This window comes from Gastrolobium bilobum, unplaced genomic scaffold (assembly GCF_033153095.1).
Source record: "Gastrolobium bilobum isolate Gb01-03AN ecotype WA unplaced genomic scaffold, APGP_CSIRO_Gbil_v1 utg5903, whole genome shotgun sequence".
NCBI lineage: Eukaryota > Viridiplantae > Streptophyta > Magnoliopsida > Fabales > Fabaceae > Gastrolobium > Gastrolobium bilobum.
In genome coordinates, this window is record NW_026899498.1 from 370,430 (window position 1) to 392,219 (window position 21,790).

General features: G+C 39.1%; 4 protein-coding genes and 1 non-coding gene across 6 annotated transcripts; 3 read left to right on the forward strand and 2 right to left on the reverse strand.

Moving 5' to 3' along the window:
• Nucleotides 1-3,997: 3,997 nt before the first annotated feature.
• On the reverse strand, nt 3,998-5,181 carry LOC133290687 (uncharacterized). Its single transcript, XM_061488816.1, has 2 exons — nt 4,899-5,181; nt 3,998-4,710 (listed from the first exon to the last, which is right to left on the reverse strand). The coding sequence occupies exons 1-2, from the start codon at nt 5,179-5,181 to the stop codon at nt 3,998-4,000; spliced, it is 996 nt and encodes a 331-aa protein (XP_061344800.1).
• Nucleotides 5,182-5,767: 586 nt separating this feature from the next.
• Nucleotides 5,768-11,187, forward strand: LOC133290676 (dihydrolipoyl dehydrogenase 1, chloroplastic-like). Of its 2 annotated transcripts, none has more exons than XM_061488805.1 (15): nt 5,768-6,248; nt 6,415-6,561; nt 6,688-6,822; nt 7,011-7,119; nt 7,536-7,660; nt 7,929-8,054; nt 8,136-8,216; nt 8,835-8,897; nt 8,980-9,054; nt 9,136-9,214; nt 9,297-9,397; nt 9,599-9,712; nt 10,339-10,452; nt 10,642-10,713; nt 10,819-11,187. In XM_061488805.1, the coding sequence occupies exons 1-15, from the start codon at nt 5,928-5,930 to the stop codon at nt 10,828-10,830; spliced, it is 1,674 nt and encodes a 557-aa protein (XP_061344789.1). In that variant the 5' UTR covers nt 5,768-5,927; the 3' UTR covers nt 10,831-11,187. The 2 variants fall into 2 exon arrangements, with proteins under 2 accessions (XP_061344789.1, XP_061344788.1); XM_061488804.1 differs by having other exon boundaries at nt 10,823-11,187.
• Nucleotides 11,188-13,354: 2,167 nt separating this feature from the next.
• Nucleotides 13,355-14,059, reverse strand: LOC133290705 (large ribosomal subunit protein eL29z-like). Its single transcript, XM_061488834.1, has 3 exons — nt 13,964-14,059; nt 13,763-13,866; nt 13,355-13,660 (listed from the first exon to the last, which is right to left on the reverse strand). The coding sequence occupies exons 2-3, from the start codon at nt 13,862-13,864 to the stop codon at nt 13,577-13,579; spliced, it is 186 nt and encodes a 61-aa protein (XP_061344818.1). The 5' UTR covers nt 13,865-13,866; nt 13,964-14,059; the 3' UTR covers nt 13,355-13,576.
• Nucleotides 14,060-15,169: 1,110 nt separating this feature from the next.
• Nucleotides 15,170-17,569, forward strand: LOC133290719 (GTP-binding protein SAR1A). The gene is made up of 3 exons (XM_061488856.1): nt 15,170-15,481; nt 15,604-15,735; nt 17,031-17,569. The coding sequence occupies exons 1-3, from the start codon at nt 15,353-15,355 to the stop codon at nt 17,349-17,351; spliced, it is 582 nt and encodes a 193-aa protein (XP_061344840.1). The 5' UTR covers nt 15,170-15,352; the 3' UTR covers nt 17,352-17,569.
• Nucleotides 16,442-16,565, forward strand: LOC133290729 (small nucleolar RNA snoR83). The gene has a single exon (XR_009748716.1). It is a non-coding gene; the product is annotated as a small nucleolar RNA snoR83 (small nucleolar RNA).
• Nucleotides 17,570-21,790: the final 4,221 nt, after the last annotated feature.

Here is a 21,790-nt window from a genome sequence, read left to right on the forward strand (position 1 = left end):
TGGAAGAACATCTTCTGGCGAAGGATGCTAGTGCTTCAGAAGGAGATGAATCTCGTGAGATGGGTGCGTCTGAAATTCCAATATTCCATCAACCAGTCGTCGCGCAAATGCCGCAGTTGAATGACGTTGCGTCTGCTCCGTTTAGTATTCCACAAGAAGGTAATTGTTCCCATTTGTATACTGCGTGAATAAATAACTGATTTAATACCTGAGTTAGTAGTAAGTTCGTATTAAAAAATTATAATCCGCAATTGCAGGTGACACAGATGTTATTCCTTTTTGGGAAGGAATTCCGCATTATTCTTACATTGATTGGAGTTATCAGAGCGAACAAGAATCATGTACTGACGGTTCGGTGTCTGGACCGGCTTCAATACAAGGTCTGTGGCAACTGGGTGACATGTTATTTGTCAATCAAGAATTTGCGACAAAAAAAGATGTCCAAATGGCACTTAAGCACAACCTTATTAGGGAGCATCAAGAAGCCATTGTAATTGAGAGCACGCCTGCAAAGTTGTCCATGAAATGTTGTGCGTACGATCAAGGTTGTCCGTGGCGCGTAAGGGCGATCAAACCGGTGTTTCGTGAAAATTGGAAAATAACGAGATGGGGTGGAAAACACGAATGTGTGAATGAGCACATTTCCCAGGGTCATAGACAGCTCGATGCGGACGTTATTGCAGATCTCGTGATAGGTACCTTTTTGTATTTTAAATGTGTGATTGACCACAAATGTGTAATTAAATTCGTTCGATGTTATCGAGGCACTGATATCCTCTTCAATGCAGGGATGATAAAGTCTGAACCATCTGTGTCAATCTCTTTGGTGCAAGAAAGGATAACTGCTAAATATGGCTTTCAAGTTTCGTACAGAAAGGCGTGGTATGCGAAGCAGAAAGCGATGGCAATTATGTACGGTGATTGGGAGGAATCATATGCTTTTTTACCAAGGTGGTGCGAATACATGCTTCGCTTTTCTCCAGGTTCATTTTATCATATACAAACTAATGATCTTTATGCCGAGCAGAGCTTAGTTTCTGGAAAAATGGTTTTTCATCGCATTTTTTGGACGTTTAGAGAGTGTTGTGAGGCGTTCAAATTTGCCAAACCCGTCATCCAAATTGATGGAACACATTTATATGGAAAGTACAAAGGGAAATTGTTGGTGGCCACAGCCCAAGATGGTAATAATGAATGTTTACCGATCACATTTGCCATCGTAGAAGGCGAAACTTTGGAAGCATGGGATTATTTTCTCGTTAATATTCGTGCTCATGTGACTACGATGTCAAACATATGTTTGATATCCGATCAGAATGGAAGCATAATATCTGCTGTGGAAAATAACCCTACTTGGCAGCTGCCAAATGCGTATCACGTATTCTGTATTCGTCATATTGCAAGCAACTTCAATCAAAAGTTTCGAAATGAAGATTTGAAGCGGATGTTAAAGAATTTAGGTATACTCATTGACTGAATGCTTAATTATTTCTTTCCATTATGACTGTCAATTTATGTTTAATTCTTTTATGTCCAATTTGTGCAGGTTATACTCCAGCAATGGTTGATTTTGAAAGGAATCTTGCGAGTTTCCGTGAAAGTAGTCCTCAAATTGCTGAGTGGATAGATGCGATTCCTAAGGAAAAGTGGTCGCGTGCCTACGATATTGAAGGACGGAGGTACGGTCATATGACAACAAATTTGGTTGAATCTGTCAATAGGGTTTTGAAGGGGGCCAGAAATATGCCTATAACAGCATTGGTTAAGCATACATATAGCAGATTGGTTGCATATTTTGTTGAGAGAGGAACAAATTCTCTTGCACAACTTCAATCAGCTCATCGTCACTCCAAACATGTTGTTGAATTGGTCAAGAAGAACCAGGTAGATGCAACAGGCCACCACGTTCGTGCATACAATGTTGAACATACTGTATTCGAGGTTGACGCAGGTTGGGAATGTTCATATTCTGTCAACCTCCCACAGAGATACTGTCAGTGTGGAAAGTTTAAGGCCTTTAAGTATCCATGTAGTCACGCCGTTGCTGCTGCGTTAAGTGTTAGGCAGAGTGCGTTCACTTACGTTGACGACGTCTTCTTGATAAATAACTTGGTCGAGGCTTATTCTTTTCTGTGGGAGCCAATCGGAAACGAGGAAGCAATACCTGAAATTAGTGGTGCAAAGATTATTCCTGATTGTACTATGTTTCGTGCAAAAGGTCGTCCAAAGTCAACTCGCATCCGCAACGAGATGGATGAAGTTGAGACAAGCCAGAGCCGTATCAGGTGTGGACTTTGCAAGGAACGCGGCCATAATCGTCGGCGATGTCCAAGTCGTGGGAGAAACGAATGATTTGCATATTATGTTCATATTTTGCTGTTGGTTATGTTATTGCATGAATTGTAATGTCCGTTATGTTGGACTTTTTACTTTCCGTTTATGTATGTTTTTAATCTTGAATTATTAATTAGCTGATGCTGTTAGTTACCGTAATATAAATGCGCAAAGAACGATAACCAAAACATAGTGAATAGTCCAAATAATATAATAATGTAGCGTCCACAATATAACAACATGCTACACTCATATGACATATACAAAAGAACAAAATAATAACAATATGAAATAGTCCACAACATAGTGAATAAACAAAATGTCAATGAAACTAGGACCACGGTGGCCATGGCCTATGTCGTGCATCCCTATCTGGCAGTATACGTCTGCCCCAGACTGGGTCACCCTGATGGTCCTGTGGAGGTGGAGTGTGGAAGTCATCCATCGCCGCACGGATGAAATCATCTGATGGTCCTGCACTGCTGCCCGGCACATCAAAAGGGGTGTGTCCCTGACTGTGAGAATCCGTGGCTAGAGTCTCCCCACTGTCATGGCTCTCTGCAACAAGGCCCACAGAGCGATACCACTCCATCATGTCCTCTGCAGACCAAAAGGGGTAATCGACATCAAGTCCCTGTGAATAGGGCTGGAAATCAGGCTGTGAGGATGCCGGATCCGCTCCTGCCATAGCCATCGGACTAGCCTGGAAAACTGGCTCCTGCCCGCTCATGTAAGGGTGCTCAGATGCCGCCTGACTAGGACCTGCCGCATACTGCGATCCGTGATGATAAATCGGCTGTGACCCGTAAGTAGGACCAAATGCTGGAGGTCTAAACCATCCTTGAGTCTCGACCACTGGTCTAGGTGCTATAATCGGGACAGGTTCAGAGCAACTCTCTCACGTGTACGTCCTAATCCCCGTCCCTCCCGTCTATTACGAGGAACATCCACGATCAACTGAGGATCAGGCCAAGTCTGCACGGGGGGTGCCTCAGGTCCAGGCTCATCAACTCGTGAACTCTCACGAAACATCCCAATAATCCGGCCTATCTCCTCGTGGATATACTGTAGTCCAAATCGAGGAAACTCCTCCGCCGTTGTTGCATGATACAGCATTTCAAGACCGTCAATCTGCATATTACGAAAAAATGTTAGAAATGTGAAACAAATGTAAAATAAGTACAAAACTCACCATGCGCCCTATCTTTGCTGCCCTCCGAGATATGTAGCGCTTTCCCCTCTCTCTGTACCACTCCATGTACGCATGATTAGGTGACATCAAACCATATAATGGAGGTGGCAGTACAATATGTTGAATCCTAGTATTCCATCGATCAATGTGAGCCCTGAGCTTACGTCTCCAGTTCTCTTCAACCTTCCCCCGTAGAGTATGATCATGTATTCCTCTCAATTTTCTAGATTTTTCCGGGATGGGTTGATTAAGACCAAGCTGTCGCATGCACCTATCCGGTTGACATGCCTCAACTGTGTGGAAGTAGATAATAGGTGTGGGAGCTAGCCACAGATACTGCTGCTCTGGAGTCACGTCAAGCCACTCATATTCTATATACGGTTGCCACACCACCTACAAACAAAATGTGAAACAATATATAGAGTTACAAAAAAAAATAAACCCATAGACAAATAACAACACCGTAAGTATCTAACACCAAACCTCATCTCTACAGAGTGTGTCCAATGTTGCCCGATAATGGGTGACCTCATGAGGTTTAAACTTTTGTACAACATTAAACCTGTCAATCAAAAACATTATCAACCATACATAATCGTCCAAAGTCAAGAAGTATACAGTTAGTACATACAGTATTAAGCATACATTATCAAAATCAAATGAAGTAAATAAATCATACTGGCATCCATAATGTGTGCCCAGCTGTGGATGAGGAGGAAGGGGTGGAGCAATGGGTGGGAATCGTATCCATGCCCAAATTTGAAGGAGAATATGGCAACCACCCATGTCGCTTCGACGGGCATCTGTCACTTCACACAAATTCCTGAACAAGTGTGTCAAAACTGCAGATCCCCAGCTGAATCGGCCAATGTCCTCAAATCCTCCACCTAGCAACGGGACAAGCCGACAACCAAAATTGCTACCTCTAGACTTGTCCGCGAGCAACCAAGTCCCCAACATCCGCGCAATGTGAGCTTTTGTGAAGTAGATCTCGGCAACATGATTCCCTTCATGATCAGTCCACCGGGTATAATGTCGATCCAAGAATGAGATGCGGAGGTCGCCAGAATGATGGAACTCACCGGCCTCTGGAGCATGTCCAAAAACACCAGCACAAGCAGCGTGCCAATCCTCAGAGGTCGATCCGATGACGACAGTACCGTCGGTCGGCAAGCCCAAGATGCCTGCCACATCTTGTAAGGTGATCGTCATCTCACCTTGGGTCATGTGAAAGGTATGTGTCTCTGGTCTCCACCTCTCGACCAGAGAACTAATTAAAAATGTATCTATCTGTGATAAATTACGCAGTTATCACGTGTTAACGAATTACATTATTTAATTACATAAATACAAAACGACATAAATAACATACCTGGATATGTTGCATCCTGGCAACAGGATATGAAACCCGCTTGTCTGAGGTACTCTTCCACAACCTGTGGAATAACACCGGTAGGTGGGCCCCCTTGTGGCTTCCCACGCCTCGTCTTAATCTTTCTTACATGCTCAGTATTCCACACTCGCTGTGAAATATGACCTTTTTGCGTCCTCTGACGAAGGACCTCCCACCTGTAGGGTCCAGGTATGATCCACATGCTGGGATCGGTGGGCTCTACATCCGAATCAGATCCCGAAGAAGATGATGACTCAACCATTATCCTTAACTAACTACAAAGTTATGCACTCCCGCATTAATAACATCATACATACGAAATTTACAAAGTCTCTAACACTATTTATAAATCACTAATTAATATGTTAAACCCTGATACATAATTAAAAATCAGTAATAATAATAACTACGTAATAATAATATTACTATATCATTACAACATTCATAGCATGACACAAAATTTCTAAGTGACTATCCTAATGTTCCAAGTCTCTAATATACAATCAATCCTAACATGTATTACTAACTAGCACTGTAATTTAAATGTATACATATGAGGTATTATGACCTTACCTACGTTGGCAGAGCTTCGCTACGAACCGCGGTTAGAGAAAGGTTAGAGAGAGGTTGGAGAGAGGTTAGAGAGGTAAATGAGTAAGGAGTGAAAAAAGGAAAGTGGGGTATATATAGGTTGCACATGAGACGCCTAAACAGATATGTAATTTTTAACAAAATAGCATTAAATACGTAATTATTTTAATTAATTACATTATTTTAATTTTTTTGCCCTTTTATATGTTAGAGGAGATAAATATATTTCCAAACACCCCGCGATAGAACGAAAGAGCTAAGACAAAACTACAACAAAAGTGGTTTATGGTTTATCCGCTCACAGTTGGAACTTGGATTTCTCCGCCTTCTCTCCTAACTCCTTTTCCTCTTAACTCCTAACGAACTACTCTCTCTCTCTCTCTTATTTTTTCACACAGATCTTTGTCTTCTTGCAAAATGCAATCCTCGGTTTCGTTCTCTTCCTCTGGCAGCTCCTACTCTGCCATCATTTCGGGGCCACGTCACTGTTTCCCCGTCGCCGGTGGCAGTTTGAATCTTCGCTTCTGCGGTCTGAGGCGCCAGGCATTCGCTTTCACTTCCCTCAACCACCACCGTCGTCATCCACCGCACGACCTTCCCTCCCACCGGACACACTACAACACAGTATCCGCCGCGCTTTCCGACAACGGCACCCCTCCCAAATCGTTTGATTACGATTTGCTCATTATCGGCGCCGGCGTCGGCGGCCACGGCGCCGCGCTTCACGCTGTAGAGAAGGTACACTAAATGCTTTTGCTTCCATATTTTGATCACCAGAAAGCTTTTTCTTATTTTTTTTTGTTTGAAATTTATTTATTGAATTGAGAAATTCAGCTTAGTTCGTGTAAATTATTTTAGATGTTAATTTAATTACATAATTAAATTAAATTAAATCAACTTACAGGGTTTGAAAACAGCCATAGTTGAGGGAGACGTGGTGGGAGGGACATGTGTGAACAGAGGTTGTGTTCCTTCTAAAGCTCTTTTGGCTGTAAGTGGTCGCATGCGAGAATTGCGGAATGATCATCACTTAAAGTCGCTGGGATTGCAGGTAAAGATATTGTTGTGTATCAGGCTTCATTAATGGAAAATGTTTCAAATGTGTTTATAATTTCACTTCATGGTATAGAAATTGCTTGCATAATTTCGTTGCTTTTGTTGGTTTTTATTATTTCAGGTTTCTGCTGCTGGGTATGACAGACAAGGAGTTGCTGACCATGCTAATAATCTCGCTTCCAAAATCCGTGGTAACTTGACCAATTCATTAAAAGCACTTGGAGTGGACATACTCACTGGTTTTGGAACTATTTTGGTAAGTGACATATTGTGCTCTGTGAAGTCTGTGTATTCACTATTCAGGGATAAATGCTATTGGGATCGCCTTGTGAAATTGAATTATTTGTTTATTAGCCAAGGCTTCAATTTAAAATTTTAAATCACGAAACTGCAAATGGAGATTTTAACATTTTCATTTACTGCCTTATTTGTGAATCTGTGTAGGGTCCTCAAAAGGTGAAAGTTGGCTCCTCCAACAATGTAGTAACTGCAAAAGACATCATTATTGCCACTGGTTCCGTTCCTTTTGTTCCTAAGGGCATTGAAGTTGATGGTACACCTTACACTATATATTTATCTTTTCTCTCTTCACGACATTATTATTTTATGTTACCACCTCTAGTTTTACTCAAGTAAAGAACTTAGTTATAGGCATGTTTACCACCTACAAGAAATTGGGATATACATACTATCTATGAACAAGCATCATGTCAAGTCCCAAGTGGCTTCAGAAGTAGAGTGCTATCAATCATAAAAGTAGTCAGCATGCAATGGAAAGAAGATGTGAACAATTTATTATTGGAGATATTTTCTGATTGGTAGTTTATTAATATATAGGAATAGGATATTAGACTCTAATGAAATGTGCTTAAGGAGCTCTTTGTTCAGTACTTTATTGATACTGTCCCTCTTGTTTTCCATTTTCTGATATCATTACTCTTTGAAAACTCACCAAGTAATTACCTTTAGGGAAGACTGTGATTACCAGTGACCATGCGCTCAAACTGGAGACTGTTCCAGATTGGATAGCTATTGTAGGAAGTGGTTATATTGGCCTTGAATTCAGTGATGTGTATACGGCACTTGGAAGTGAGGTAGCACCTTTCTGATCCCCCCCCCCCCCCTTTTCTCCATTGTATTTTGTTCATGAGAAGAATCCCTAATAGTTTATTGTTTCTAACATTTTATGATGCCTGAAAGCTCGGTGTATACTGTAAACCTATGTACTTTTTTGTACTTGTTAAGTATTTATTAATACAAGAAAGTAAAAAAGAATTTTTTTGATATTATTCATTTTTTGTAAAATCTATATGTCCTAATTAGCATTGAAGGGATATAGTTGGTAATAATGGTATTCTGCAGGTTACTTTTATTGAAGCTTTAGATCAGCTCATGCCTGGATTTGATCCTGAAATTAGCAAGTTGGCTCAGAGGGTTCTCATAAATCCCCGGAATATTGACTATCATACTGGAGTTTTTGCAACCAAGGTAATTACCTCAGGTACTTTCTTCTTTAAATTTTTGTTGGGTCTCTACTTTGAATTGTCAGTCATCATGTTTTCTATATAGATCACTCCTGCAAGAGATGGAAAACCTGTCACGATTGAGCTCATTGATGCAAAGACCAAGGAACAGAAGGACACTTTAGAGGTACCTTAATTTTTTCCTGCAAGTTTTTTAGTTAATCACTTTGTTTTTAACCATTAAAATTTCTCCCACATAAATACTGATTGGCAAAGGTTGATTGGAGAAAACATGAGCTGGGAACAAGCTCACACAGAATTATTCAGTTTCGCTATTAGTAATTACCTTTGGTCATATGCTTGCTAGGACACCCGTAACACAGCTCATGATATGAGACGTTGTAATGAGATGTCATTTTCAAAATCGCGGGTTAATGTACTCACCATCTATATAGCATAGAGAGAACAGTACTAGTGTATGTTGCTGCACTGAGGCAGACAATTCTATGGCTGATGCATAACTGGGTTATGCTTCTTCTCCCTGATTTACCTGTTTTTCCCGCTTCACTAAATTTATAATTGACTGTGCTTAGCTTCAGAGCCTAGTTGCTTCTGTATCTCCGTTGATTTAGGTCTAAGAACTGAAATCCTTAAAGATTTGTAGTGTTAGAAATATGATTTACAAGTGGGGAACCATTGTAACTATCTAAAAATCTCAATTATAGATCACTTTTTTAAATATATGTTTTTACCTTCATATTTAATTACTGAATGTTTACAAGGTGTGAATTCTGCTGAGCTATAGGTGGATGCTGCACTGATAGCAACTGGAAGGGCTCCATTCACACAAGGTCTCGGATTGGAGAATGTATGCCTTTCTAACATAATTGTCTTTAGGATGAAAAGTTTCCCCCGAATAATTGGATTTTTTTTTTTACATGTTCCTGCAGATTGATGTTGCAACACAGCGTGGTTTTGTTCCTGTGGATGAGCGCATGCGTGTAATTGATGCAAATGGAAACCTGGTTTGTTTCAAATTTCTCCTGCATGCATTATTTTTCTCTTGCTCTGACCTATTGTTACTGATTTAGGATATGGAATGATAGGTGCCTCATTTATATTGTATTGGTGATGCAAATGGCAAGATGATGCTTGCTCATGCTGCCAGCGCACAAGGAATTTCGGGTAAGAGTCAACTAATGTAATCTTACTACAAACATTTGAGCCATTTGCTTCCGTTTCACTTAATGAAAAGATTGTTGGACAGTGGTTGAACAAGTCACTGGAAGAGATCAAGTGCTGAATCATTTAAGCATACCAGCTGCTTGTTTCACTCATCCTGAAATCAGCATGGTTGGATTGACTGAGGTATATCATTTTTTTTAAGTTGATGTTTCATTCTCCACCTGCTGCTTGTTTCCTTCTTTCTTGAACACAGTTAAATTTCCCCTCATACATTCTTCTGCTCTGTAACCCGTTTCCCCCTATATTATTTATACAACAAAGTTACTTCTCGTTGTCCTTCACTCAGATGAACTCATGTATTATGATCAAACATATTATATGCAGCCTCAAGCTAGGGAGAAAGGTGAAAAGGAGGGTTTTGAAGTAAGTGTTGCCAAAACAAGTTTTAAAGCTAACACAAAGGCCTTAGCAGAAAACGAAGGGGAGGGTCTTGCCAAGGTCATATTTCTGTATCTTTTGACGTTAAAATATTTGATTTTAAAATTTGTTTGGGTTTCCTAAAGTAGAATCACTTTTTAAGTGTAATTATAGGAATATTTTTGGAAAATTACTGTGTCCCACTTGTTAAAATTGATTTTGTAGTCTTGATTGTTGAATAAATTGAACAGGAGAAGCAAGAAAAACATTTTATTATAATAACCAATTCTACAACCTTGAAAGATGTAAGAATTAATTTTGTACAACTACCCAAACATGCTGGTAAAGGGATGATTATAGACTCTCCAAAACCTAAACAACCAGCCCCCTGGTATATAAGATCAGGAAGCTGCTATTGGGTGGGGGTTTCGATCCCCCAGCATGTCATTTCCCCATTCCCCCCTTCTATCCCAATTGTAGTCTCCTGGTTACCCAAAAGAATCTAAACAAATTGGACCTAACAGTTAGCTGCTGATGATGGGTTTTCTACTAGAGAATTACTTTGGTGATATCGAATTTATTTGGCTGTGAAAGCAGGGGGTCCTGGTTTACTCGTTCACTCTTAACACAACTTATCTAGATGCATTAATACTCTCTTCCAACCATCTTAATTGTTTCCTAACTATCATTATGCCGTTTTCATGCAGTTGATATACAGACCTGACAACGGAGAGATACTAGGAGTTCATATTTTTGGGTTGCATGCTGCAGATCTCATCCACGAGGCATCCAATGCAATAGCATTAGGGACACGTATTCAGGTAATTTAACCTACCAAAGCTGTTATTTGCTTGAGCTCGGCATTTAGTTATTAATGGCTGCATGTGCTACATTGACAAATAAGGTTCATTTAGTCTATGTTCGTTGATAAATTTACTTGTTAATAGCCACAAGAATCTTTTTATTCCTGTCTATTTGGTAACTAACAACCTTTTTGTGGTACAATGCAGGATATAAAATTTGCAGTTCATGCTCATCCAACTTTGTCTGAGGTGCTTGATGAACTATTTAAATCAGCAAAGGTGAGCTATTCATGATTTACTTCCAGACTTGCACTTATATACGTACACACATAAATAGTTTGTTGTGCCTGGTTCATTTATACGCGCTCCCATCCAATTACTAAGACAGGTTTCTAGCTTAGTAAAGGAACCAGTTGCAGTCTAAGCTTCCCGAAGTATACACTTCACTAGAAATTTGCTTGTACGAGGGAGTTTCAAGATATTTCACATCTTCAGGCGTAACACATCAGCACATTCAAATTCCTGTAAAGAAGGGAACTTTTGAAGGAATCAAGCCAATGGCCTGAAGAATAGTTGGGCAACGATATCTTATTTTCTTGGCATATTGTTAGTGAATATTAAAGATACTTATATTCGTTATTACTCTAGTTATGGTCGTCTAGACTAGATGCTACATTAGGGAAGGGTTTCAAAGAGTGGCCTACTTTTTAGAGTGCTTGAGTTTTGAACCCAATACATGGTTTTCATTAAATAACAACGTGGACACACTCGGTCCACCAGTAAAAGCTTGAGATTGGTTCTTGATCTTTTCTTCCTTCTGTATACGGTGTCATTCGCATTGGTCTTTCCAAGCGGACTATTGATATGTCAAGACGAACTCCAAGCATCCAAATCCTGATATGACCAAGTTGGCTTTGTAGTCATTACGTTCATGTATAATTTAAAAAGTAAATTGAGAAAAAAAAAACAAGTTTTTTCAAAAATTAATTTGAATGTAAATTTTGAAAACTAATTTAAAAGAACCATAAAACCTATTTGAATATGGTTAGATTTAAAGTTATAAAAAATTTATAATTATTTTAAAATACCATTAATGAAATTTTATAATTATAAAATTATCACTATAGAGTAATTTAAAATAAAAAAATTAAATTTATTAATGAAAGAATCATTAATAAATCTTCATGTTTATAAAATTGTCATAACAAAAAAAAGAAAAGAAAAAACCGAAAAACAAGTTCTGATAACATTCCTAGATTATTCTGCAATTTTTAATTTTTAAACAAAAACATAATTATTATTTTTTGAGTCATTTTTTTTTTTTTTGAAAATATTCCAATCGGTTCATTGCTTCGTAATTAATCCGATTCGGGACGGGTCCAGGATTAAGGCTTTAAACCCCTCCCAAAGGTGGTACTGGGAAGATTCGAACACATGCTCTCACCCCCACCTACTTAGCTCCCATGCGCCAACTGAGCTACCACCATTTGGTGAGAGTCATTTTTTCAAAACAATCCTTTCCAAACAGATTTTTTAAAAAAAAAAAACTCCAAAACTCTAAAACCAAACATCCCTGTATTTTCCATATACTGAAAACAAATTCTGATGTTATCCTACAGAAGATTGCATCGTAACCTACAGACCCCTTATGATGACAAAAGATAAACCAACTTGAAGCACAATCGATACTGCCACAATCTGTAGAACACAAAATCCCTTTATCATTTACATCTATATACAGTATAATCCATCTACCCCACCTCAATGAATATAAAATTTTCCAGAATCTAACCAGACTCATTTTTCATATAGGTTCCCATATCAGTTGCTCAAACGGTAGGATTAGGAGACAGAGTCACATTCCAACACTCCTCATCTCACAACAGTTGCTTCTGAAGCCACTAAATGTAGACAGTAGACCAATTACTAAGGGGTTTGGAACACACTAGTACTAACATCGAACATAGTCATTCCACAATAGTTTGATTTCAATCCATGAATATAACAGCGGCAACGGACTTATAAAATTAGTTTATCCAAGTAAAATTAGTTTCATATCCTATATAAAACTAACTTTGCTCCTGTCAACTAGGAGGTTAGGACCACACACAAAGGATGATCTAAGTGAAACTGAAAAAGCAAACTTCAATCCAACAACAATCAACACGGCATCTCTACTGAAATCCTGGGAAAAGGATCTCCCAACAAGAATTCAAACCAACCACCTCTATAAACGGTTTAGCAAGACTACATGTACTGTGGTCGAAGGGAGTGCTTCTTTACCTGCCTATAATGTCTTAGGAAAGCGATCAGGTTTATAGTTTCCTCTGAACTGTAATTAATACAAGGTAGAGAGTAAGGGGGGAGAAATAGCCAAAAATAGCCTTAAAATGTAAACAAAACACATACATTATGGTCCCAATTCCATTTCATTCTCAATAGAACAGATGAATCTGTGCAATGACTTCAATTGGCGTAAATTGTAAAATTCCTTTTGCTTCCATCAACATAAAAAAAAAAGGTTCAACAATGTATTATGAGAGGGATTGGGACTAATTTAGAAGCACTCCCTCTTCTTCCCACTTCATTCTCAAAGACTAAAATAAGCAGGAATGGATCCTCTCATGTGGAAAATGGTCATGTTATTTGATCACAACCACTCATTGATGATGAGATAAGAGAGAGAAAAGTGTATAATTTTTAAATGAGTGGTTGTGATCAAATAACACATGACCACTTTTCCACATGAGAGGATCCATTTCCAAAATCAGCCAAGCGTATATCCAAAACCCTTTCGCTCTTTCCTCTTTTGGGTACATGTTAAGTTATAATATAATGCAAACCCAAGCTTCTTCCAATCAAATAAAGATCCTAATGTATGATGCAGTGCTAAACATTAAAAGCAGCAGAGGTTCTGACATGAGTATAACCATAGCAGTGACTGAAAACACAAGTACCTTAATATTCCATTAACAAAAAATGAAGGGTCTTTAACAGAAACCAGGAAAAATGCTATAACATAACTGTATTCTATGTGGACGAATTGATTCAACTACTAAAGATAGACTTGACAATAAGGTTACCATAAAAAAACAAACAGAGCTTAAAAACCACCCTAATAGTTCCGTTTGAGAGTTCCACTTCACTCTTCCTCCGTGGCTGCTTCATCACTCTTCTTGTTGTGCTTCCTCGCGTACCTCTGGTTCCTCAGAAATTTCGGATCCATCTACACCAATTGCCAACAACAGAAAAACGCAAAAAAATTTAATAACCCGAAAATTAGTAAATATATATCAATAAAGAAGAGAACCCCACTGAAAAAAATTACCCCTTTGGTGGAAGTGTGGCGGTGCTTCTTAGGTTTTTTGATGCCATTCTTGTGGGCTTTGTAGGACTGGTTGTGAGCTGTGTGGTTCTTCGACTTCGCCATCTCTGCAATCAGCGCACGCAAAATTAGAGGATAACGAAAAGGGGCAAAAAAACAACGCAAAATTTGAAGAATTTTGTGATGAAATTGTAAGATACGAACCCTAAAGCAAAGTAAAAGTAAAGGTGCTGTTCGGCTAGGGTTTTTCGCAGATGGCCTTTTATATGTAACGAAGACTTTCAGAATTTTCCCCGTTTAATGACGATAATACCCTTTACGGTAAAGTAAGGCCTGCAGCTCGGTGTGTAACTGTTTTGGGGAAAGACTGAAGAGGCCCAGAAATGAAAGTTCATCAAAAACAGTCCAAACCAAACTCGAGAATTAATAATTTTTTTGTTTAAAACATGAATGAGTTATAAGGGTTTAAATGAGTTAGGCCGGCCTACAAGAATCTACGGCCTAGTTTATATTAGCTCAGACTTAGCCTATTACAAATAGTAAAATAGAATAGGTCTAGACTTTTAAAAAAGCCTATTTAAAAAGTAAGTCACAGACTTTTTTTGTACATGTTGATCTTATAGGCTGGCCTATATCATATTATTTTAAATAAAATAAATAAAATTATTATTTTAAAATTTTTGAATAATAAAGTATTATTATTTTAGTTATTTTTTTAATTATTAAATATTTAATAGGTTTAAACAGGCTAATAAACCTAGACCAAGACTTTTATTTTTTAAATGTAAGTCAAGTCAGACTTGTAACTTGAGGCCTATACAGGCTAAAAGGCCAGGCCATACATAAAGTCTTTTACATAAACCTGACCAATTTAAGTCAAAGTTTAACCTAGTCTATTTATACCCCTAAAGAGATAGATACTCAATTGGTTGCCTAAGCTTGTGGAGATTTCAAAAAGATAAAGATTTAAGATATGAAATAATGAAATTTAAAAAAGAAAAAAAAAAAAGAGCTAACATGGTTGATTTGTGTACTCGATATCATGATTATTATAGTAACATAACTTGGATTTAATTTTTGAGCTTTTATATGAGGAAGTGATATGTAATTTTATTATAAAATTTGGTTGTTTCTTTTTGTTTTAAAATGAAAATAATAAATACATTTTTATATTATGGTTTGACCATTCTTAAAGTACTAGATAAAATAACTGCACATTAAAAAACAAAACAATTTGTGGTTTCTAAAAAGGAAAGGCATAAATAAGCCCTTTGAATCAAAATCACAACTCACGAGTCACGAGGCCAGCCACCAACCTTGGTCTGTCTTCCAGTCTCCAGTTTGAAAAGGAAAAGGTTTTTAAAATAAAATAAAGAAAAGAAAAGATAAAAAGAAAAAGAAAAGAAAAAACAGATCTTCATTCCCACCACGAGATGCGTTTGCAACGCTGAAGTGCCTAAAGAGACAGACACGTGATTTAGGAAAATCTGTGGGATCTGGTTCCTTTCCATTCCCCTACCTGCGATCTGGGACTTTCTCCCTCAGATTCAAACATTCCCTTCTCCATTTTTGGATTTTCTTCTCAAACTCATTATGTTCCTCTTTGACTGGTTCTATGGCGTTCTCGCTTCCCTTGGTCTCTGGCAAAAAGAAGCCAAGATTCTCTTCCTTGGTCTTGATAATGCCGGCAAGACCACCCTCCTTCACATGCTCAAAGACGAGGCTCGTCTCCCCCCTTAACATCATTTTCATTATGTCATCTTTTTACCCTTTATGAATGAATATGTATTTGAATAGTTGAAAAATGAGATTTTTTTATTTTTTATTTTTATATTCAATCGCAGAGATTAGTTCAGCACCAACCAACCCAACATCCCACTTCGGAGGAATTGAGCATTGGGAAAATAAAGTTTAAGGCTTTTGATTTGGGTGGTCATCAAGTTGCTCGCAGAGTCTGGAAAGACTATTATGCAAAGGTTATTTTGCTTCAACCTCTTGATCTTTCCGTTAATTATTGATTTCTGATTTCTCTTCAGTGATTATTTGCTACTCTTCATGTTATTTACAGTTTCTGAAAGTGGGATTTCTTTGTTATAATAGGTCCTCCATGTTGGTTATAACTTTGTTATCATATACTGTCCCTGCAATGTAATATAAGATAATGCATGGTTTTGAAGTGACTTTTTTTTTAAGTGCCTTGGTGCAAATTTGTTTTTCTGTTGGAGGGGATGGATTATAGCTGTTGATAGGTGTAACATTTTATTGTTTCATTGATGACCCAATTGCTCTTGGCAATGTTATGATACAACTAAGATGTTCAAAACCCAGTTATTGTAGCTCCTATATGCACTTAACTTCATTGGATTTCATTTCATGGGAATAGTATTTCTAGAGTAATGCTTCTAAGTTCTAATACATTGGTTGGTTATACCTTTACTTTCATGCTGGCTTGTTCATTAGTTTTCCTGTACGGACTGTCAGATTTTCAGCTGAGCTGGTGCTTGTTCTTGTGATCTTTTGTTGATGTACTGTTGCTGTTTCTGTAACTCTTTGAATCTTCTCAGCATCTACATTTTAGATTCTGGCTCTATACAACTTTTTCTGATTCATTCTTGTTAATAATATACTGTAACACAAGTATTGCCTTGATTTTCATTAGTACTCACCAATTATGCCTTCATAATCCCAGATAAAGCTCTTTGTATTTATCTGATTCATGGGAGGCAAATATTGATAGTGGAAGTTTCGCTGATAGCACCCCTTAAAATCTTTCTGGAGGTGTTTACTAGTTGCCTTCCAAACATGTCCTGTTTCCACCTGATGCATTAGAGAAAACATCATACAGAAGAGTGGAGAAACAAATAACAGATGCATAGATCTGTGTGAAAGGATAATTATTAAACTTTCCAATAAATTGAATCATCCTTTTCAAGCATTAGAAGATGCAGATGTAAATTGATATACTGTTTCACCTTGAGGAAGAAGTGGTATCCAGAAACAAAAGTTTGAAGTTAGTTTGTAATTATTGCTTAGTATCTTGATGCATCACCTTTCTATTCACCAATCAGCTATATGTTTGACTCACTAATTTATTACTTCCTATGTTTGACGTGACTATATTTCAATGTACTATAACTTCTTGAAGCTTGGTGGTTTGTTTAGCAACAATAAGTTTTTCACTTATCGTTCATTGCCTAAGCTGCAATGAATTTAATACTTCTTATAGTTGTTAGGTATGGCCTTAGAATTCTCACCTATAACTGCTTTGCAGGTGGATGCTGTTGTTTACCTTGTTGATGCCTACGACAAAGAGAGGTTTGCAGAATCGAAGAAGGAGCTTGATGCCTTGCTTTCAGATGAATCCTTAGCAATTGTTCCATTTCTTGTGCTAGGCAACAAGATTGACATCCCGTATGCAGCTTCAGAAGATGAGCTACGATATCATCTAGGCCTAACCAATTTCACCACAGGCAAAGGAAAAATCAATCTCTCAGATTCCAACCTTCGACCTCTTGAAGTTTTCATGTGCAGCATCGTTCGCAAGATGGGATATGGCGATGGCTTCCAGTGGCTTTCCCAATATATCAAGTAGAGTCAGCATCTTTTTTGTTCCCCTTTCCCTGTCAACTAGCACTGTCTGCAGTTACATCAGAAGAGATTTTACTCTTTGTTTTTGCTTTTGATGATTTTGATTGGATTATTTGATACAACTGCAATGAAATTACATGATAAAATTTGTATCTTCAAAGATTTTTTTGAGGGAATATTCTCCTTTAAAATATTCTACTCTGTTGTTGGGTGATATGACTTCGCAGAAACTCAAATAAATTGAAGAATCTTATTCCACTTTCTTCCCTGTTACACATGAATGGAAGCAGAGTTTTCTCTTATTTCCTTCTTGTGATGAAATATGCTATTCACGTAAAGAATTTAATTTAATACATGGTAAGATTTATAACATTGTTAAATTTATTAAATAATGTGATAATATATTATTAAAAGTAGTGTATAACAATATAAAGAGGCGAGTCTGGTGATAAAATTGCTCCTTTGTAATTGGAAAGTTAGTGGATGGAATTTGAAAAATTGCATACATGGATTGTCCTCACCCTCGTTAGCTTGGGTTTAATTGTGAGTGACTTTTTGTTGTATTAGGACATTAAAATTATAGTCATGTTTAAATCCTCAAAAGAAACCCATGGTGAAGGTGTCTCTTGTCATATTTCAAGTGTAGGAGGGCCGAATAAGAGTAGAAAATGATATGGGCATGATAAGTTCATATCTTGTCTTATGCTTGATGTGTACATAGATTGTTTTCACCTATACTCTCGTTTTTTTTTTTTGGAAATACAAGGAAATAAAACAAGAAACATTAAAGACAGATCATTCTGGGTGTAGTAACACCCCTTAAATCATTCTGGACCAGCATCCAACATTCTTTGGGAGGGTTATGCAGAACTTGCACTCCCCTACCTTGACTAAAAGCCATATTCGCGAGTTTATCAATACTTGGTTTCCCTCTTTGTGGACGTGAGAGATCATCACCACCCAGTCCCTCCTTATAAGCTGTAAAAGGGTTTATTCCTATCAGCTCCAGACCTAATGAGGCCAATAGCAGTAACCGAGTCTCCTTCAAGACAAATGTTCCTCATCCCGGAAAGCCAGGCTATCTCCAATCCAATGAGGGACCCCCATAGCTCCGTCATCAAAGAGTTTCCAGTCCCAATGTTCTTAGTAAAGCCCAGAATCCATCTACCCATGTCATCACGATAGACACCTCCACATCCCATCATCCTACTGTTCTGCTTGTACGCACCATCAGTGTTGATCTTCATAAAGCCTTGACTTGGAAAGTTCCACGTGATTAAGACTTCCCGCTTGGCGCTAGGGTGAATGCCAACCTTCTGAATGATGGCGTCCGATTGGTCCATAGCCACTAGGAAATCAAGAGCACGAATGGAAGTAGCGTTATTTGCGTCAATTCTTCCATTAAAGACCATATTATTCCTTTCGTGCCAGAGAAACCAACACACAACCCCAAAGAGTCTGGACTAGTGGCGCCGTTGAGAGGGTGCCCCCTTCCACTGGAGGTTGGATTCTAGCCAAACGGGTAGATTGGTATCGAAAAAGAAAGAATTCATTCTCCCATCCAAGAGCTTGCACCAGGTTTCGCGGGCCCAATGACAGTCTCTAAATATGTGAATGATATCTTCAGTATGGTGGCTGCATCTAGGACAAGAAGCCGAGGGTGATATGTGTCTCCTAACTCTCATATCATTCGTCATGAGGTTGCTGCCAATCAAGAGCCAGAGAAAAGTCTTGATTTTTTTAGGGCCATCCTAGTCCCAAGCCAGTGACCAATTGACCGGATTGTTTTCCACTGTCCTGTGACTGATTAGATTGTACGCAGATTTAACTGAGAAAACACCATCATTACTGAGATCCCAGGTTACACAGTCATCCTCGTCGTCAGGCATTGGAGGAATTGTCCCAGCCCAAAAATTCAAGATGTGTTCAGGGAGGATGTTTTGGATCAGGGCCCAGTTCCACTCACCAATTCTTGTGGTATAATCTGTCACCTTCCAGTCCTTCACCTCATCAGGGATCAGTTCTAAAGTCAAGTTGATCAACTTGTCAGTTAGCCATTTTTCGAGCCAGAAGTTTGTTGTCCTCCCATCTCCCACCAGTATCCTGGACCCAGTGGTGATGCTCTCCCAGGTCTTGCAGATGCCATTCCACAAGTTAGACACCCCATTCCTCCGAGTGATAGTCGAAATTAACTCATTCCCAACGTTATATTTATCACGAACAACCTGGGACCAGAGAGTGTCTCTTTTGGTTAGTAGCCCATGCCCTACTTTCATAACCAACGCCTTGTGAAATTCTCTCATGTGTTCCAAGTTTAGGCCATCCTCATTTTTTGGAGAGCACAACTTATCCCAATGCACCAAGTGGATCCTTCTGTGCATCGGGGTTGAACCCCAAACAAATCTGCGGGTATGTTTCTCCAGCTCATCACACGCAGACAAGGGGATGAAAAAGGACTGCATGGAATACGTGGGAAGAGATTCCAACACGGACTTCGCTAAGGTGACTCTCCCAGCCATAGATAAAGCAATCGCATTCCAGTTGCTCATATGTTTCTGAACCTTGTCTGAGATGTGCGCGAAGGACCTCCTGTTAATTCTGCGATGATGAAGGTGGAAAACAATCTGCTTGATTTCCTGGAAGGAAGGGATTTTAATTAGCGCCTCTAGGTCAGTGGGAGGGATGGCAGAAAATCTTTGCTTTGAGGGGAGAATAGGTCTGTCATGAACATCCTCTCTATAAAGCTCCATGAAATACTGACTGGCTAAACGAATCATGTCATCCACATCTGTTATCCATTCCCCAAGATCATCCTTAATGGCCTCTATTCTATTTCTTCTTCGTCTAGCCACAGTTGAAGCATGATTTTTTTTTTTTGTTTCTGTCACCGTACTACATCCAATTGCAACGAGAGCGCTGGAACCATGTTAGCTCCTCCTGGACTAGGATAGTCTCAAGTTCCTGCCATAATTTCTTCTGCAGAGAGATCAGGTCACAGAAAGGTTGGACGCTTAATTGGTTGTCTATCCCCCTCAGTCTAGCAAAGAGCATTTTCTTCTGCTTCGCTTTTTCTCTGAAGGAGTTTTAGTGCCAATGGGATGCAGACTCTTCAAAGCAGTTCCTCGCCTCCTCCCAATTGTTGTCCTCCTCCCAACAATTCCTGACAATGTCACTGAAGTCATCTGTAGTTAACCAAGCTGCCATGAATCTAAATGGTTTGGATCCATAAGGGCTAGGTTTAGGTTTACTATATCATGAATAAGGAGCACGCGGTGGTCCGAATTGAAGTAAGGGAGGTGAGCAACGAATCTATGAGGCCAAGAAAGGCTCCAGGCTTCATTACTACACGCTCTATGTAACATCCTGAGCGCTGACGAGGGCGGGGAGTGATCGCCGGTGCAAAGAGGAACGAACAAGGAGCGGCTCCTGACAGGCTTCCAGCGGGGGGTTACATGCATGAATGAATCGAATCAACACCCGAAAGAGAGGGATTTCAAAGGCTGTGCAGGTATAAGACTGCAGAGTTTGGGATAGCTTATAAGAATTAATTGGTACTACCTATGCTAACAAGATGCATCTGCTTTTCGGTAGCCCGGATCGGAAGAACTCCACAGTTAAGCGTTCTTGACTTGGAGCAATTCTGGGATAGGTGACCTACTGGGAAGTTTTCCCGGGAAGTGTGCGAGTGAGGAAAAAGCACACTGAAAAGTCTCGTGTTAGTATGTGGGGATAGTCATTGATTCTTAAAGCGGTCGGGCGTTACAAGTGGTATCAGAGCAGGGCCTCTCATCTAGTACGGTGTGGTTCGAGGACGAACCAGGCGGAAGCTGATTGGCATGTAACATCTCGAGCGCTGACGAGGGCAGGGAGTGATGTGCCTCTGGCAAGTGTGATTTTCTGTGTTAAAATTGATAAGAATTGAGTCATAAAAGAGCAACTTAAATACATATTTGCTAATTATATTGATTCTTTCTTTTCAATAATATTTCTCACTTATTGGTTGTGTTTTTACAGGAAAAGAAGTGAAAATTATAAAAAGCCTGTTCCTGTCAATACAATTCCACCCAGGTGCAGCATAGTCCAAAGTCCAGAGAAATGGCGCCACTTAGCGCCAAACTCATGCTAAGTGGCGCCAAAGTAAAGCATCATGGCGCCTCCTAGCATCATGGCGCCACTAGGCGCCCACAAAGAAGGAGGATGGCGCTAACTGGCGCCACACCGGCGCTAACTGGCGCCGGTTTGCGGGAAAGAAGTACCGTGCTGCGCGAAGGGTATTTTTGAGAGAAGGAAAATAGTCATATAAATAGGATCCTTAAAACAGAATTAGGTATTCAGACCTATTCTTCTGAAGAGAGACGACGGCAGAGCTCTGAGGGGATTCCTGGGATCAAGTTCTTCTTCTCTTTTCTTCTTAATTTTATGCTTTTGAATATTGGATTATTT

Excerpts from the sequence above, each read along its gene's own strand:
- LOC133290687 (XM_061488816.1), bottom strand. The coding sequence starts at position 5,181 with ATGGTTGAGTCATCATCTTCTTCGGGATCTGATTCGGATGTAGAGCCC. Across the intron at positions 4,711-4,898 it reads CCAGGATGCAACATATCCAG|GCATCTTGGGCTTGCCGACC; the intron begins GTATGTTATTTA and ends AAGATGTGGCAG.
- LOC133290676 (XM_061488804.1), top strand. The coding sequence starts at position 5,928 with ATGCAATCCTCGGTTTCGTTCTCTTCCTCTGGCAGCTCCTACTCTGCC. Across the intron at positions 8,055-8,135 it reads CTGGAGTTTTTGCAACCAAG|ATCACTCCTGCAAGAGATGG; the intron begins GTAATTACCTCA and ends TTTTCTATATAG. Across the intron at positions 8,217-8,834 it reads AACAGAAGGACACTTTAGAG|GTGGATGCTGCACTGATAGC; the intron begins GTACCTTAATTT and ends GCTGAGCTATAG.
- LOC133290705 (XM_061488834.1), bottom strand. The coding sequence starts at position 13,864 with ATGGCGAAGTCGAAGAACCACACAGCTCACAACCAGTCCTACAAAGCC. Across the intron at positions 13,661-13,762 it reads GCCACACTTCCACCAAAGGG|ATGGATCCGAAATTTCTGAG; the intron begins GTAATTTTTTTC and ends CAATTGGTGTAG.
- LOC133290719 (XM_061488856.1), top strand. The coding sequence starts at position 15,353 with ATGTTCCTCTTTGACTGGTTCTATGGCGTTCTCGCTTCCCTTGGTCTC. Across the intron at positions 15,482-15,603 it reads TTCACATGCTCAAAGACGAG|AGATTAGTTCAGCACCAACC; the intron begins GCTCGTCTCCCC and ends ATTCAATCGCAG. Across the intron at positions 15,736-17,030 it reads GGAAAGACTATTATGCAAAG|GTGGATGCTGTTGTTTACCT; the intron begins GTTATTTTGCTT and ends ACTGCTTTGCAG.